General features: G+C 45.1%; 1 protein-coding gene across 2 annotated transcripts in view; it reads right to left on the reverse strand.

The window, feature by feature from the left end:
• Positions 1-16,282, reverse strand: part of LOC134922766 (cytochrome P450 3A24-like) — a 76,910-nt gene extending 60,628 nt beyond the window's left edge. The window contains exons 1-2 of one of the 2 annotated variants that reach the window (XM_063920693.1): positions 16,003-16,282; positions 11,048-11,141 (exon numbers count right to left, since the gene is read on the reverse strand). In XM_063920693.1, coding sequence (XP_063776763.1) covers positions 11,048-11,106 — 59 coding nt within the window. In that variant the 5' untranslated portion in view covers positions 11,107-11,141; positions 16,003-16,282. The remainder of the gene's footprint in view (positions 1-11,047; positions 11,142-16,002) is intronic. The other variant, XM_063920692.1, reaches the window with a different exon arrangement.
• Positions 16,283-16,556: the final 274 nt, after the last annotated feature.

Genomic DNA, 16,556 nt, shown 5'->3' on the forward strand with positions numbered 1-16,556 from the left:
CACCCCTTAGGGTGGATAAGGCGCTCACATGCTTATCAGAACAAGTGGCGGTACCATCTACAGATAGGGCCGTACTTAAGGAGCCAGCTGATAGGAGGCTGGAAAATATCCTAAAAAGTATACACACATGCTGGTGTTATACTGCGACCAGCGATCGCCTCAGCCTGGATGTGCAGAGCTGAGGTGGCTTGGTCGGATTCCCTGACTAAAAATATTGATACCCTTGACAGGGACAGTATTTTATTGACTATAGAGCATTTAAAGGATGCATTTCTATATATGCGAGATGCGCAGAGGGATATTTGCACTCTGGCATCAAGAGTAAATGCGATGTCCATATCTGCAAGAAGATGTTTATGGACACGACAGTGGTCAGGTGATGCAGATTCCAAACGGCACAAAGATGTATTGCCGTATAAAGGGGAGGAGTTATTTGGGGTCGGTCCATGGGACCTGGTGGCCACGGCAACTGCTGGAAAATCCACCGTTTTTTACCCTAAGTCACATCTCTGCAGAAAAAGACACCGTCTTTTCAGCCTCAGTCCTTTCGTCCCTATAAGAGTCATATCTGCCCAGGGATAGAGGAAAGGGAAGAAGACTGCAGCAGGCAGCCCATTCCCAGGAACAGAAGCCCTCCACCGCTTCTACCAAGTTCTCAGCATGACGCTAGGACCGTACAGGACCCCTGGATCCTACAAGTAGTATCCAAGGGGTACAGATTGGAATGTCGAGACGTTTCCCCCTCGCAGGTTCCTGTAGTCTGCTGTACCAATGTCTCCCTCCGACAGGGAGGCAGTATTGAAAACAATTCACAAGCTGTATTCCCAGCAGGTGATAATAAAATTACCCCTCCTACAACAGGGAAAGGGGTATTATTCCACACTATATTGTGGTACTGAAGCCAGAAGGCTAGGTGAGACCTATTCTAAATCTGAAATATTTGAACACTTACAAAGGTTCAAATCCAGATGGAGTCACTCAGAGCAGTGATAGCGAACCGGGAAGAAGGGGACTATATGGTGTCCCGGGACATCAGGGATGCTTACCTCCATGTTCCAAAAATTTGCCTTTCTCACCAAGGGTATCTCAGGTTCGTGGTACAGAACTGTCACTATCAGTTTCAAGACGATGCCGTTGGATTGTCCAAGGCACCCCGGGTCCTTACCAAGGTAATGACCGAAATGAGGATTCGTCTTCAAAGAAAATGGACGACCTCCTGATAAGAACAAGGTCCAGAGAACAGTTGGAGGTCGGAGTAGCACTATCTCAAGTAGTTCTACGACAACACGGGTGGATTCTAAATATTCCAAAACCGCAGTTGTTCCGACGACACGTCTGCTGGTCCTAGGGATGATTCTGGACACAGTCCAGAAAAAGGTGTTTCTCCCAGAGGAGAAAGCCAGGGAGTTATCCGAGCTAATCGGGATCCTCCTAAAACCAGGAAAAGTGTCAGTGCATCATTGCACAAGAATCCTGGTAAAAATGGTGGCTTATTACGAAGCGATTCCATTCGGCAGATTTCACGCAAGAACTCTTCAGTGGGATCTGCTGGACAAATGGTCCGGATCGCATCTTCAGATGCATCAGCGGATAACCCTATATCCAAGGACAAGGGTGTCTCTCCTGTGGTGATTACAGAGTGCTCATCTTCTAGAGGGCCGTAGATTCGGCATTCAGGATTGGATGCTGGTGACCACGGAGGCCAGCCTGAGAGGCTGGGGAGCAGTCACACAGGGAAAAAATTTCCAGGGAGTGTGATCAAGTCTGGAGAATTCTCTCCACATAAATATACTGGAGCTAAGAGCAAATTTATAATGCTCTAAACTTAGCAAGACCTCTGCTTCAAGGTCAGCCGGTATTGATCCAGTGGGATAACATCACGGCAGTCGCCCACGTAAACAGAAAGGGCGGCACAAGAAGCAGGAGGGCAGTGGCAAAACTGCAAGGATTTTTCGCTAGGCGGAAAATCATGTGATAGCACTGTCAGCAGTGTTCATTCCGGGAGTGGACGACTGGGAAGCAGACTTCCTCAGCAGGCACAACCTCCACCCGGGAGAGTGGGAACTTCATAGGGAAGTTTTCCGCATGATTGTGAACCGTTGGGAAAGACCAAAGGTGGACATGATGGCGTCCCGCCCGAACAAAAAACGGGACAGGTATTGCGCCAGGTCACGAGACCTTCAGGCGATAGCTGTGGATGTCCTGGTAACACCGTGGGTGTAACAGTCGGTGTATGTGTTCCCTCCTCTGCTTCTCATAACCAAGGTATTGAGAATTATAAGACGTAGAGGAGTAAGAACTATACTCGTGGCTCCGGATTGGCCAAGAGGGACTTGGTACCCGGAACTTCAAGAGATGCTCATAGAGGACTAATGGCCTCAGGAGCTAAGAAGGGACTTGCTTCAGCAAGTACCATGTCTGTTCCAAGACTTACCGCGGCTGCGTTTGACGGCATGGCGGTTGAACGCCGGATTCTAAGGGAAAAGGCATTCCGGAAGAGGTCATACCTACCCTGGTCAAAGCCAGGAAGGAGGTGACCACACAACGTTATCACCACATGTGGTGAAAATATGTTGCGTGGGTGAGGCCAGGAAGACCCCACGAAGAAATTTCAACTAGGTCGATTTCTGCACTTCCTGAAAACAGGAGTGTCTATGAGCCTCAAATTGGGGTCCATTAAGGTTCAAGTTTCGGCCCTGTAGATTTTCTTCCAGAAAGAATTGGCTTCAGTTCCTGAAGTCCAGACATTTGTCAAGGGAGTATTGCATATACAGCCCCTTTTGTGCCTCCAGTGGCACCGTGGGATCTCAAAGTAGTGTTGGGATTCCTCAAATCATATTGGTTTGAACCGCTCAAATCTGTGGATTTGAAATATCTTACATGGAAAGTGACCATGCTGTTGGCCCTGGCCTCGGCCAGGCGATTGTCAGAATTGGCGGCTTTGTCTTACAAAAGCCCATATTTGATTTTCCATTCGGACGGGGCAGAACTGGGACTCGTCCCCAGTTTCTTCCTAAGGTGGTGTCAGCGTTTCACCTGAAACAACCTATTGTGGTGCCTGCGGCTACTAGGGACTTGGAGGACTCCAAGTTGCTAGACGTTGTCAGGGCCCTGAAAATATATATATATATATATATATATATAATTCCAGGACGGCTGGAGTCAGAAAGTCTGACTTGCTGTTTATATTGTATGCACCCAAAAAGCTGGGTGCTCCTGCTTCTAAGCAGACTATTGCTCGTTGGATTTGTAGTACAATTCAACTTGCACATTCTGTGGCAGGCCTGCCACAGCCAAAATCTGTAAATGCCCATTCCACAAGGAAGGTGGGCTCATCTTGGGCGGCTGCCCGAGGGGTCTCGGCTTTACAACTTTGCCGAGCAGCTACGTGGTCAGGCGGGAACACGTTTGTAAAATTCTACAAATTTGATACCCTGGCTGAGGAGGACCTGGAGTTCTCTCATTCGGTGCTGCAGAGTCATCCGCACTCTCCCGCCCGTTTGGGAGCTTTGGTATAATCCCCATGGTCCTGGCGGAGTCCCCAGCATCCACTAGGACGTTAGAGAAAATAAGATTTTACTTACCGATAAATCTATTTCTCATAGTCCGTAGTGGATGCTGGGCGCCCATCCCAAGTGCGGATTGTCTGCATTACTTGTACATAATTATTGTTACAAAAATCGGGTTATTATTGTTGTGGGCCATCTTTTCAGAGGCTCCTTCGTTGTTATCATACTGTTAACTGGGTTCAAATCACAGGTTGTACGGTGTGATTGGTGTGGCTGGTATGAGTCTTACCCGGGATTCAAGATCCTTCCTTATTGTGTACGCTCGTCCGGGCACAGTACCTAACTGAGGCTTGGAGGAGGGTCATAGGGGGAGGAGCCAGTACACACCATGTGATCCTAAAAGCTTGCTTTTTGTGCCCTGTCTCCTGCGGAGCCGCTGATCCCCATGGTCCTGACGGAGTCCCCAGCATCCACTACGGACTATGAGAAATAGATTTATCGGTAAGTAAAATCTTATTTTTATTTACAAGCATCACATTCCAGCTATGTAATATTTCTTCACTCCAGCACCATATGTCATTGTTGTACATCCCTCTTATGAGCATTGGTGAGCAGGACTCCCTACACAATATCAACATAACACATATGGAAAGTGAATGTATTATGATTTTGTACAGTATATGAAAAAAAAAATTCCCTCAATGTCTTAATAATTTTAAAACGTGATCAAGAAATAGTTTCTAAGCAATAATTAGTCGGTCAATTTTTCTGCTGCGTTCTTTTCAGGTTAATCATTCTAACCTTAATCTGCTTGATCAGTATGTGTGATAGCTCCATTAAATTTGCTAATTCTCAGACTGCACAAGTCCTGTAGCTTTCCAATGGATGGGGAAAAACACTTATTAATTATCAGATCTTCTAGTATTACACATTATATTGTACATGTTATTGCAGTGGTTCTCGTACTTTTTTGAATCACGGTGCCCTAGAGTATCAGAATTTTTTCACGGCACCCCTAGGCCATAAGTTTCTTACTGAGAAATTTAGAATTAAATATTAAAATAAGAATTTACTTACCGATAATTCTATTTCTCATAGTCCGTAGTGGATGCTGGGAACTCCGTAAGGACCATGGGGAATAGCGGCTCCGCAGGAGACTGGGCACAAAAAGTAAAAGCTTTAGACTAGCTGGTGTGCACTGGCTCCTCCCCCTATGACCCTCCTCCAAGCCTCAGTTAAGATACTGTGCCCGGACCAGCGTACATAATAAGGAAGGATCTTGAATCCCGGTAAGACTCATACCAGCCACACCAATCACACCGTACAACTCGTTATCTGAACCCAGTTAACGGTATGATAACCGTAGGAGCCTCTGAAAAGATGGCTTCCAACAATAAACAACCCGATTTGTTTGTAACAATAACTATATACAAGTATTGCAGACAATCCGCACTTGGGATGGGCGCCCAGCATCCACTACGGACTATGAGAAATAGAATTATCGGTAAGTAAATTCTTATTTTCTCTGACGTCCTAGTGGATGCTGGGAACTCCGTAAGGACCATGGGGATTATACCAAAGCTCCCAAACGGGCGGGAGAGTGCGGATGACTCTGCAGCACCGAATGAGAGAACTCCAGGTCCTCCTCAGCCAGGGTATCAAATTTGTAGAATTTAGCAAACGTGTTTGCCCCTGACCAAGTAGCTGCTCGGCAAAGTTGTAAAGCCGAGACCCCTCGGGCAGCCGCCCAAGATGAGCCCACCTTCCTTGTGGAATGGGATTTTACAGATTTTGGCTGTGGCAGGCCTGCCACAGAATGTGCAAGTTGAATTGTACTACAAATCCAACGAGCAATCGTCTGCTTAGAAGCAGGAGCACCCAGCTTGTTGGGTGCATACAGTATAAACAGCGAGTCAGATTTTCTGACTCCAGCCGTCCTGGAAACATATATTTTCAGGGCCCTGACTACGTCCAGCAACTTGGAGTCCTCCAAGTCCCTAGTAGCCACAGGTACCACAATAGGTTGATTCATGTGAAACGCTGAAACCACCTTAGGGAGAAATTGAGGACGAGTCCTCAATTCCGCCCTATCCGAATGAAATATCAGGTAAGGGCTTTTATAGGATAAAGCCGCCAATTCTGATACGCGCCTGGCTGAAGCCAGGGCCAACAGCATTACCACTTTCCATGTGAGATATTTCAAATCCACTGTGGCAAGTGGTTCAAACCAATGTGATTTTAGGAACCCTAAAACTACATTGAGATCCCAAGGTGCCACTGGAAGCACAAAAGGAGGCTGTATATGCAGTACCCCTTTGACAAACGTCTGAACTTCAGGCACTGAAGCCAGTTCTTTCTGGAAGAAGATCGACAGGGCCGAAATTTGAACCTTAATGGATCCTAATTTTAGGCCCATAGACAATCCTGCTTGCAGGAAATGTAGGAAACGACCCAGTTGAAATTCCTCCGTAGGGGCCTTCTTGGCCTCACACCACGCAACATATTTTCGCCAAATGCGATGATAATGTTTTGCAGTTACATCCTTCCTGGCCTTGATCAGGGTAGGGATGACTTCATCTGGAATGCCTTTTTCTCAGTACTTTTGGTATGAGAGGTAGAGGAGGGAACACATATACCGACTGGAACACCCACGGAGTTACCAGAGCGTCCACCGCTATTGCCTGAGGGTCCCTTGACCTGGCGCAATATCTGTCCAGTTTCTTGTTGAGACGGGACGCCATCATGTCCACCTTTGGTTTTTCCCAACGGTTTACAATCACTTGGAAGACTTCTGGATGAAGTCCCCACTCCCCCGGGTGGAGGTCGTGTCTGCTGAGTAAGTCTGCTTCCCAGTTGTCCACTCCCGGAATGAACACTGCTGACAGTGCTATCACATGATTTTCCGCCCAGCGGAGAATCCTTGCAGCTTCTGCCATTGCCCTCCTGCTTCTTGTGCCGCCCTGTCTGTTTACGTGGGCGACAGCCGTGATGTTGTCCGACTGGATCAATACCGGTTGACCCTGAAGCAGAGGCCTTGCTTGACTTAGGGCATTGTAAATGGCCCTTAGCTCTAGGATATTTATGTGAAGAGACGTTTCCATGCTTGACCACAAGCCCTGGAAATTTCTTCCCTGTGTGACTGCTCCCCAGCCTCTCAGGCTGGCATCCGTGGTTACCAGCATCCAATCCTGAATGCCGAATCTGCGGCCCTCTAGAAGATGAGCCTTCTGTAACCACCACAGGAGAGATACCCTTGTCCTTGGAGATAGGGTTATCCGCTGATGCATCTGAAGATGCGATCCGGACCATTTGTCCAGCAGATCCCACTGAAAAGTTCTTGCATGGAATCTTCCGAATGGAATCGCTTCGTAAGAAGCCACCATTTTTCCCAGGACTCTCGTGCACTGATGCACTGACACTTGTCCTGGTTTTAGGAGGTTCCTGACTAGCTCGGATAACTCCCTGGCCTTCTCCTCCGGGAGAAACACCTTTTTCTGGACTGTGTCCAGAGTCATCCCTAGGAACAGTAGACGTGTTGTCGGAATCAGCTGTGATTTTGGGATATTTAGAATCCACCCGTGCTGACGTAGCACTACCTGAGATAGTGCTACTCCGACCTCTAACTGTTCCCTGGACCTTGCCCTTATCAGGAGATCGTCCAAGTAAGGGATAATTAATACGCCTTTTCTTCGAAGAAGAATCATCATTTCGGCCATTACCTTGGTAAAGACCCGTGGTGCCGTGGACAATCCAAACGGCAGCGTCTGAAACTGATAATGACAGTTTTGTATCACAAACCTGAGGTACCCTTGGTGAGAAGGGTAGATTGGGACATGGAGATAAGCATCCTTGATGTCTAGAGATACCATATAGTCCCCTTCTTCCAGGTTCGCTATCACTGCTCTGAGTGACTCCATCTTGAATTTGAACCTTTTTATGTAAGTGTTCAAAGATTTTAGATTTAAAATTGGTCTCACCGAGCCGTCCGGCTTCGGTACCACAAACAGCGTGGAATAATACCCCTTTCCCTGTTGTAGGAGGGGTACCTTGATTATCACCTGCTGGGAATACAGCTTGTGAATAGCTTCCAATACTGCCTCCCTGTCGGAGGGAGACGTTGGTAGAGCAGACTTCAGGAACCGACGAGGGGGAGACGTCTCGAATTCCAATTTGTACCCCTGTGATACTACCTGCAGGATCCAGGGGTCCACTTGCGAGTGAGCCCACTGCGCGCTGAAATTCTTGAGACGGCCCCCCACCGTGCCCGAGTCTGCTTGCAGAGCCCCAGCGTCATGCTGAGGACTTGGCAGAAGCGGGGGAGGGCTTCTGCTCCTGGGAAGAGGCTGCATGGTGCAGTCTTTTTCCCCTTCCTCTGCCCCGGGGCAGGAACGAGCGGCCTTTTTCCCTCTTGCCCTTATAGGGACGAAAGGACTGGGTTTGAAAAGACGGTGTCTTTTTCTGCTGAGAGGTGACCTGGGGTAAAAAGGTGGATTTTCCAGCCGTTGCTGTGGCCACCAGGTCCGATAGACCGACCCCAAATAACTCCTCCCCTTTATACAGCAATACTTCCATATGTCGTTTGGAATCCGCATCACCTGACCACTGTCGCGTCCATAACGTTCTTCTGGCAGAAATGGACATCGCACTTACTCTAGATGCCAGGGTGCAAATATCCCTCTGTGTATCTCGCATATATAGTAATGCATCCTTTAAATGCTCTATGGTTAATAATATACTGTCCCTATCCAGGGTATCAATATTTTCAGTCAGGGAATCCGACCAAGCCACTCCAGCGCTGCACATCCAGGCTGAGGCGATCGCTGGTCGCAGTATAACACCGGTATGTGTGTATATACCTTTTAAGATATTTTCCAGCCTTCTATCAGCTGGTTCCTTGAGAGCGGCCGTATCAGGAGACGGTAACGCCACTTGTTTTGATAAGCGTGTGAGCGCCTTATCTACCCTAGGGGGTGTTTCCCAACGTGCCCTAACCTCTGGCGGGAAAGGGTATAGTGCCAATAATTTATTAGAAATCAGCAGTTTTTTATCGGGGGAAACCCACGCTTTATCACACACCTCATTTAATTCATCTGACTCAGGAAAAACCACTGGTAGTTTTTTCACACCCCACATAATACCCTTTTTTGTGGTACTTGTAGTGTCAGAAATGTTCAATGCCTCCTTCATTGCCGTGATCATGTAACGTGTGGCCCTACTGGACATTACGTTTGTCTCGTCACCGTCGACACTGGATTCAGTATCCGTGTCAGGGTCTGTGTCGACCATCTGAGGTAACGGGCGTTTTAGCGCCCCTGACGGTGTCTGAGACGCCTGAACAGGCACTAATTGATTTGTCGGCTGTCTCATGTCGTCAACAGTTTTTTGCAAAGTGCTGACATTGTCACGTAATTCTTTAATTACTACCATCCAGTCAGGTGTCGACTCCCTAGGGGGTGACATCACTAACACAGGCAATTGCTCTGCTTCCACATCATTTTCCTCCTCATACATGTCGACACAATCGTACCGACACCCAGCACACACACAGGGAATGCTCTGATAGAAGACAGGACCCCACTAGCCCTTTGGGGAGACAGAGGGAGAGTTTGCCAGCACACACCAGAGCGCTATATATATATATACAGGGATAACCTTATATAAGTGTTACTCCCTGTTATAGCTGCTGTATTTATATATTAGCTGCCAATAGTGTCCCCCTCTCTGTTTTACCCTGTTTCTGTAGTGCAGGACTGCAGGGGAGAGTCAGGGAGCCGTCCTTCCAGCGGAGCTGTGAAAGAAAATGGCGCTTGTGTGCTGAGGAGAAAGGCTCCGCCCCCTTCACGGCGGCCTTTTCTCCCGCTTTTTTCAGGAAACTGGCAGGGGATAAATGCATCCATATAGCCCAGGAGCTATATGTGATGCATTTTTTTTTAGCCATATAAGGTTTTTATATCGTTTATATTGCGTCTCAGGGCGCTCCCCCCCAGCGCCCTGCACCCTCAGTGACCGGAGTGTGAAGTGTGCTGAGAGCAATGGCGCACAGCTGCAGTGCTGTGCGCTACCTTATTTGAAGACAGGAACGTCTTCTGCCGCCGCTTTCTCCGGACCTCTTCGCTCTTCTGGCTCTGTAAGGGGGCCGGCGGCGCGGCTCCGGGACCCATCCAGGCTGAACCTGTGATCGTCCCTCTGGAGCTAATGTCCAGTAGCCAAGAAGCCCAATCCACTCTGCAGTCAGGTGAGTTCGCTTCTTCTCCCCTTAGTCCCACGATGCAGTGAGCCTGTTGCCAGCAGGACTCACTGAAAATAAAAAACCTATTTAAACTTTTACTTCTAAGCAGCTCAGGAGAGCCACCTAGCTTGCACCCTTCTCGTTCGGGCACAAAAATCTAACTGAGGCTTGGAGGAGGGTCATAGGGGGAGGAGCCAGTGCACACCAGCTAGTCTAAAGCTTTTACTTTTTGTGCCCAGTCTCCTGCGGAGCCGCTATTCCCCATGGTCCTTACGGAGTTCCCAGCATCCACTAGGACGTCAGAGAAATTGTGTTTATTATAACTTTATATGTCATCCATAGGTTCCTTTATGTGGTGGGAGACGAGATTTGCTTCTGTTTGTCCACATATGTTATGTGGCAACAACCAGCACTGATTTTGCCTATTATATTGACCATAAATAATTAGAATTGGTCCTTGACCGCCAATCCAAGGCACCCCCTGCAAGTGTCCTGCAGCACCCCAGGGTGCCACTGTGCCACAGCACTGTGGGGCAGATGTATTAACCTGGAGAAGACATAAGGAAGTGATAAACCAGTGATAAATGCAGGGTGATAAACACACCAGCCAATCAGCTCCCATATGTAAATTAACAGTTAGGAGCTGATTGGCTGGTGCATTATCACCTTGCAATTAACACTGCTTTATCACTGTTTTATCACTTCCTTATGCCTTCTACAGGTTAATACATCTACCCCACAGTTTGAGAACTACTGTGTAATTGTATTTCCAAGAATTATTACATACTTTAATTGCTAGGCCACATATACTGGGTACAAGAGAAAACTTAATTGTTATTATTATTATTATTATTATTATTATCTGTGATTCAGTTTTAATGTCAGTCACAGTCTACTCTACTGCCTTAAATCTAAATCCATACCTTGGAATATACAAACAGAAACAACTGGATTCAGTAACAAGTGATAGTGTTGTCAAATAAACGATGCCAAGCACGGATCATTGCTGGTTCCTGCACTAGCCCTGCCCACTGTATACCTAACATTTTGAATATGCTGTAAAGGAGAGAGAATCAGAATGAGGGATTAAAGGGTGACGTCTAAATATGGCTCAGTACATGTTCATGACATTGTTGCATTGAAATATTTATTTTTTCATTATTAAACAGAGATACAGAATATATTGTTGCTTTTTAAATACTGATAAATAACATTGCGAACAAAATGACATGATATGTTCAATCAGACTATTCTTACTATCTAAATAGAAAAACTATGAAGCAATGTGATGAATAGTCATTATACTCACATTTCTGTTTTCCAGGAAAGTCCCAATAAATGGCAGTGGCTTAGGACCAGGTATTCCATGTTTTAGGAACACTCTGTAAGGTATCACAGCATAGCTGGAAAGAGCAGAAAACCATTGAGCTGTATGTATATGCGATGCTATAAATGTATTCTAATAATGCATATCTGATAATAAACAAAAATATGTATGATATATATATATATATGTATATAAAATCTAGCAATGTTACCAATAAGTGGGAAGCTATAACTATTATGTTAAATAAAATAAGAACTTCGCAATAGAAATTTGCAAATATTAGTAAATACGTGTATATGGGGTAGACTAACAGCGCCAATAATTACAGTAGATAAGTTTTCACAATATGTCAGCTGGTGACCCCCAGACTGACAGTCCCTGTGTGCCACTCCCTTAGATATAAGGGCGTCCGCTAACGCTTACATAAATCCTGCACTAGTACGAGTGCAGGGTGCAGAAAAGAGGTTGGAAGAAATGGGTAAGATCTAAGCGACCACTGGTGGCAGTAAATTCTATGGACTGCGAGATTATCTTAAGAAGATTTTGGGGTTTATTACAGAACAAGAAGTCATACAATGCAAAAATAGAGAATCGCGATTTAACAATAGTAACAAGGGCTAAAATTAGTATGCAATAAAAAAATCTCTATTTAATAAAATATTAGAAAAATATTAAAATCAATAAATATAAATCAATGTGTTCTAGCCCCTTGGACCCCTTGATGAAGTCAGACCAGACGAAACGCGTTGGTGGAATCCTGTTACTACTAAATCCTCAAGTTAAGCTACCTTTATCCAAATTGCTATGAGTGCAACAATTTATAGTTGTCCTCCCCCCTTCTTTCCTTTTTTCCCTTGATTCCTGTTCTATACATTTTATATCGAATTTTCATATGTTTTTTTATACCTTTTAACATATGAATTTCATACCCCTTTTTTAAACCCACCCCCCTCCCCCTATTTTATGTAAGGTGTAATTGCGTTTACTTTGTAGGTGTTCTGGCTAGAACACATTGATTTACATTTATTGATTTTAATATTTTTCTAATATTTTATTAAATAGAGATTTTTTATCGCATACTAATTTTAGCCCTTGTTACTATTGTTAAATCGCGATTCTCTATTTTTGCATTGTAGGACTTCTTGTTCTGTAATAAACCCCAAAATCTTCTTAAGATAATCTTGCAGTCCATAGAATTTACTGCCATCAGTGGTCGCTTAGATCTTACCCATTTCTTCCAACCTCATTAGTAAATACGTGTTTAGCTGTGATTATAGCTGATATTTGTTTCTGTTGCATTTAGTCTCCGTCTAATGCTGCCAACATACTGTGTAACTTTGATTGGCCAATTGACCTACAGTACCATGGATCTATGTATAGCTTATTATAACTAACCAGAATATTACCTAGATGAACAGTGTGTGATTTGGTATTGCCTGAACAAGTTTCTATAGTCTTTATGTATAAGTAGCAGAAATCAGGCCAGCAGAGTCTCCCCCTGATAAACTAAACTGATAATAGTAAAATGGGAGTTGTTTTTCCTGTCCCTCGGATCAAAAATATTAGATTTTTTGGAAAAGTTAAACTTGATGGATGTGAGTCAGTTTTCAGCATTACTAACATAAGCAATTATGTAACACGTCATAGGGGTTACATACAGAACAAGACTATAGAGGAGCCTATAGTACTAAGCCTTGAAGAGAGTTAAAGTGGAGGCAGATAAAGTACCAACCAATCAGCTCCTGTCATCTTTCATACACAGTCTGTAACAGGTGCTGATTGGCTGGTACTTTATCTCTCTCTCCTCTATCACTATCCAAGGCTTAGGGGTCTATTTACTAAGCCTTGGATGGAGATAAAGTACCAACTGACCAGATACTAAATCTCACTTTTCAAACCCACCGTGTGACATGGCAGTTAGATGTGGATTGGCTGATACTTTATCTCTGTCCACTTTATCTCCATCCAAGGCTTAGTAAATAGACCCTGTAGTACCTATACCCTAGTGTTTGGATAAAGGAAGAGCACAGCAGTATTAGTTACTATAACATAGGGGCCCATTTATCAATGAGTGATAAAACTCATTGTGTATGATAAAATTCATTGTTTATGATAAATGGTGCTTCAGCCAATCAGCTTCCAATTGTCATATTGCATACACGACAGTTAGGAGCTGGTTGGTTGGCAGGTCTGGTCAACCATTATGCCGGGTACGTGACTGAGTTAGGTGCCACAGTGAGGAGGGAGTGGGCAGCCTGGACAACACCCCCAGCCTACCCAGAAGCCGATGCTGCTTCCCTGGCTCTGGCGGCTCCCGCAGTGTTCCCTTCTCAGCAGCGGCTCCCTCTAGATGCCGGGTGGGCCAGCCATGTGGGGACATGCCAGGGATGTACTAGCCGTTGGTGCTTGGTCAGTGCGGCATAAACACCAGGGCACAGGAGGACTGGGGCTATAGAGGGGTAAGCAGGTATCATAAATGGGAAGATGTCGGGACGGGAGGAGGCTGCTGCGGAAGGTTTTAATAAGGGGATCCAGAGCACAGAGGCAGCATAAGACTGCCACGCTGATCTGAACTGGTTCAGCCTGGTGTTGGTTATTGGAAAATAGGGTGATTTTTCAAGTCCAGTCAGGGAGGTCCATGGCTAGTTATGTTTTGTTTTTTCTTAAATATAACTATTTAGCTGTCCTAGCCTGGTGGCTTTCACATGTGTCTTAGCTGCTGGCTTTCAGCAGTGTCTGAGTCGTAGGCCACTTTTTAGCAGCCACTGTCTTTTAGCAGTGGTTGTGTTATTGCATTGCGACTGTTGACATTTTGAATGTCTTCCTTTTGACCCTATCAATGTGTAGACAATCAAATGTTGACATGAAAAATATAGACATGCTTATGTTTTCAATGTTGACATTTTGACTGTCTATATTTTGATAGGATCATTACAAAGAAATTATTGGATAAGCGCTGATTGGCTGAGAGCCTGGGAAAAGCGCTGTCAGCCAATCAGCACTTCCTCTGTGGAGTAACCAGGAGTGATTCGGTCACTTCTCTGCTGCACACTGTGCACAGAACCTGTCCACCAGGATATTATTTTTTTTTACCAGGACTCGGGGATGTCTACATAGATGAAAATAAAATGAAAATGGCAGATATAACATGTGCAGAGAGATTAGATTTGGGTGGGGCGTGTTCAAACTGAAATCTAAATTGCAGTGTAAAAATAAAGCAGCCAGTATTTACCCTGCACAGAAACAAAATAACCCACCCAAATCTAACTCTCCCTACAAATGTTATATCTCCTCCCCCCCCCCCTGCAGTGCACATGGTTTTGCCCAATTGCTAACAAACTTGCTGCTACAATCAACTCAGAATTACTGTGTGTGTGTGTGTGTGTGTGTGTGTGTGTGTGTGTGTGTGTGTGTGTGTGTGTGTGTGTGTGTGTGTGTTAAATAAAGGTATAAAACATGGTGTGTGTGTGTGTGTCCTGTCTTTATTTTAATATTTTCTTTACAGGCAGACTACCGGTGTCAGCTGGCCATTAATGTGTGGGCATGCTGGCACTTGTAGTTCTACAAGTGCCATTATGGCCATTATGCTGGGGCAGGCTTGATTGGACTTGTAGGCCGCTTGAAGAACAATATTATTAAAACATTAATTACCATGTACCCCACACCAAACATCTACAGGAGCAGAGAATAGCTGGTTGTTCCTTAGAAAGGGTGACCCCATTTTATTTTTGGGGTCCTGACTTTCTGAGGAATTCCAGCCCTGGGTTGACAAGTTTGGGGCTGATTACTGTTATAGAAGGGAAACCATATACTATGTGTTTTCCTGCTATAACATTACCCCCAACAGTTCAGCATGGTGCTGGTTATTGGAAAATAGGGGTAACCCTTTTTCCAGTGCCAGACCAGGCTGAGAGAGTTGGGACTAGTTATGGATTTGGAAGGGAACCCCACATATACAGTAATTAGTTGTTCTTAACCTGGTGGATCTCAGTTTATTTCTAAGTTTCAATTGCAAAGATTTGTATTACTACTATAAGCTATCAAAAATAATGTATTGTTGCTATTTACTAAGAAGATATTGCCAGGGCAGCTGAGTGATACGATTGCCTAGTTATTATGCACGTGGGGTGAATGCCCACACTTGGTCTCTGGTTCAACTTCTTATTATGGTCACTTATACCTCTTTTAGACCAAATTTCGCGGGTCGCAGCCGGAAGCCTGTCACAGGTGCTATCTGGCTGTGAGCCGCGTCAGGTCCCTTTCACACCGCATCTGCCAATCCAGCTTATTGCCGGATTGGTGACATCGCTGATGATGCGGCGGGGGGCGGTGCTTGGAGATCACATGATTTTCAAACGCCGCCCGTACATTCACTGTAAACGGGAAGCCGGGTCGATATGACCGTTTATACAGCAGAGTTTGCCGGGTTGAACACGTGTTCAACCCTGCAAACTACCCGAGTTGGAATACCGGGTCACTCAATCTGGATTATTTAAACTCGGCCCTTTTACACCAACCAGCAACACGGGTTACGCACGTTCATGTGCAATAACCCGTGTTATATGCTGGCGGTGTAAGAGGGGTATTAGTGATTTTTAAAAGCATGGGAAACCATTGTTTCTACATCTGATGTTATCACTAGAGTAATACAATATTTCATTGTCTTCCAGAAGCATTTCTTAGAATGTCACGTGTTCAATTGCTTGTCTTTGCTGCACTGTATAAGGAGGGTTACAGTGACCTCTATTATGCTAAAAAATAATTAAAAGCCCATAGTGTTGAATAGTGGAATTCTGCAGCAAAACTGTATTTGAGCAAAATCATTATTGTAGAAGATCTGAACGTTTACAGTCTGTAAAGCAACAATACAAAATCATATCTCAGTGATAGACTATACAGAAGACAGACATGTGCAATATCAACCCAGATGCACTTACTAAGTGAATAGTGCCAGTAACAGGACTAGCAGAATCCATGTTTCCTTAGAGAAATCTGGGAGGAAATACATATTTCAGCTTCCTTGGTGGTTGTCCTCTCTTTATACCAGGTCCCTTCTTCTTCTCCTCTTCCTGCACTACTGGCTTGTCACACTCTGGCAGTTGTATTTATATTTCGTCCTTCCTTCTAGTGACGTGCTCTGTGGGTGGGATCCCAAAGCTGAAAAGCGAGCAGAAGGGAGACCAGAAACATAAATCATTGTGTAGATGGATCCTGTTCAATCAGTCCATGCAACTCCTCCCACTCTTATTCCCTCATTCAGCAATTACACTGCCAGCGTTTCCGGTAATTATATACTGTATATATATGGAGAGAGAGAGGGAGTTCAAGGTGCAGACTGCTCCCACACAAAGCATGCATGGCACTACTAAAATAATAAAGCAGAGTAACTTTACTTCAACGTTTCAGAGATATTGGGGGTAATTCCAAGTTGATCGCAGCAGGAAATTTTTTAGCAGTTGGGCAAAACCATGTGCACTGCAGGGGAGGCAGA

The sequence above is a fragment of the Pseudophryne corroboree genome, chromosome 1 (genome assembly GCF_028390025.1).
Source record: "Pseudophryne corroboree isolate aPseCor3 chromosome 1, aPseCor3.hap2, whole genome shotgun sequence".
In the NCBI taxonomy this organism is placed as follows: domain Eukaryota; kingdom Metazoa; phylum Chordata; class Amphibia; order Anura; family Myobatrachidae; genus Pseudophryne; species Pseudophryne corroboree.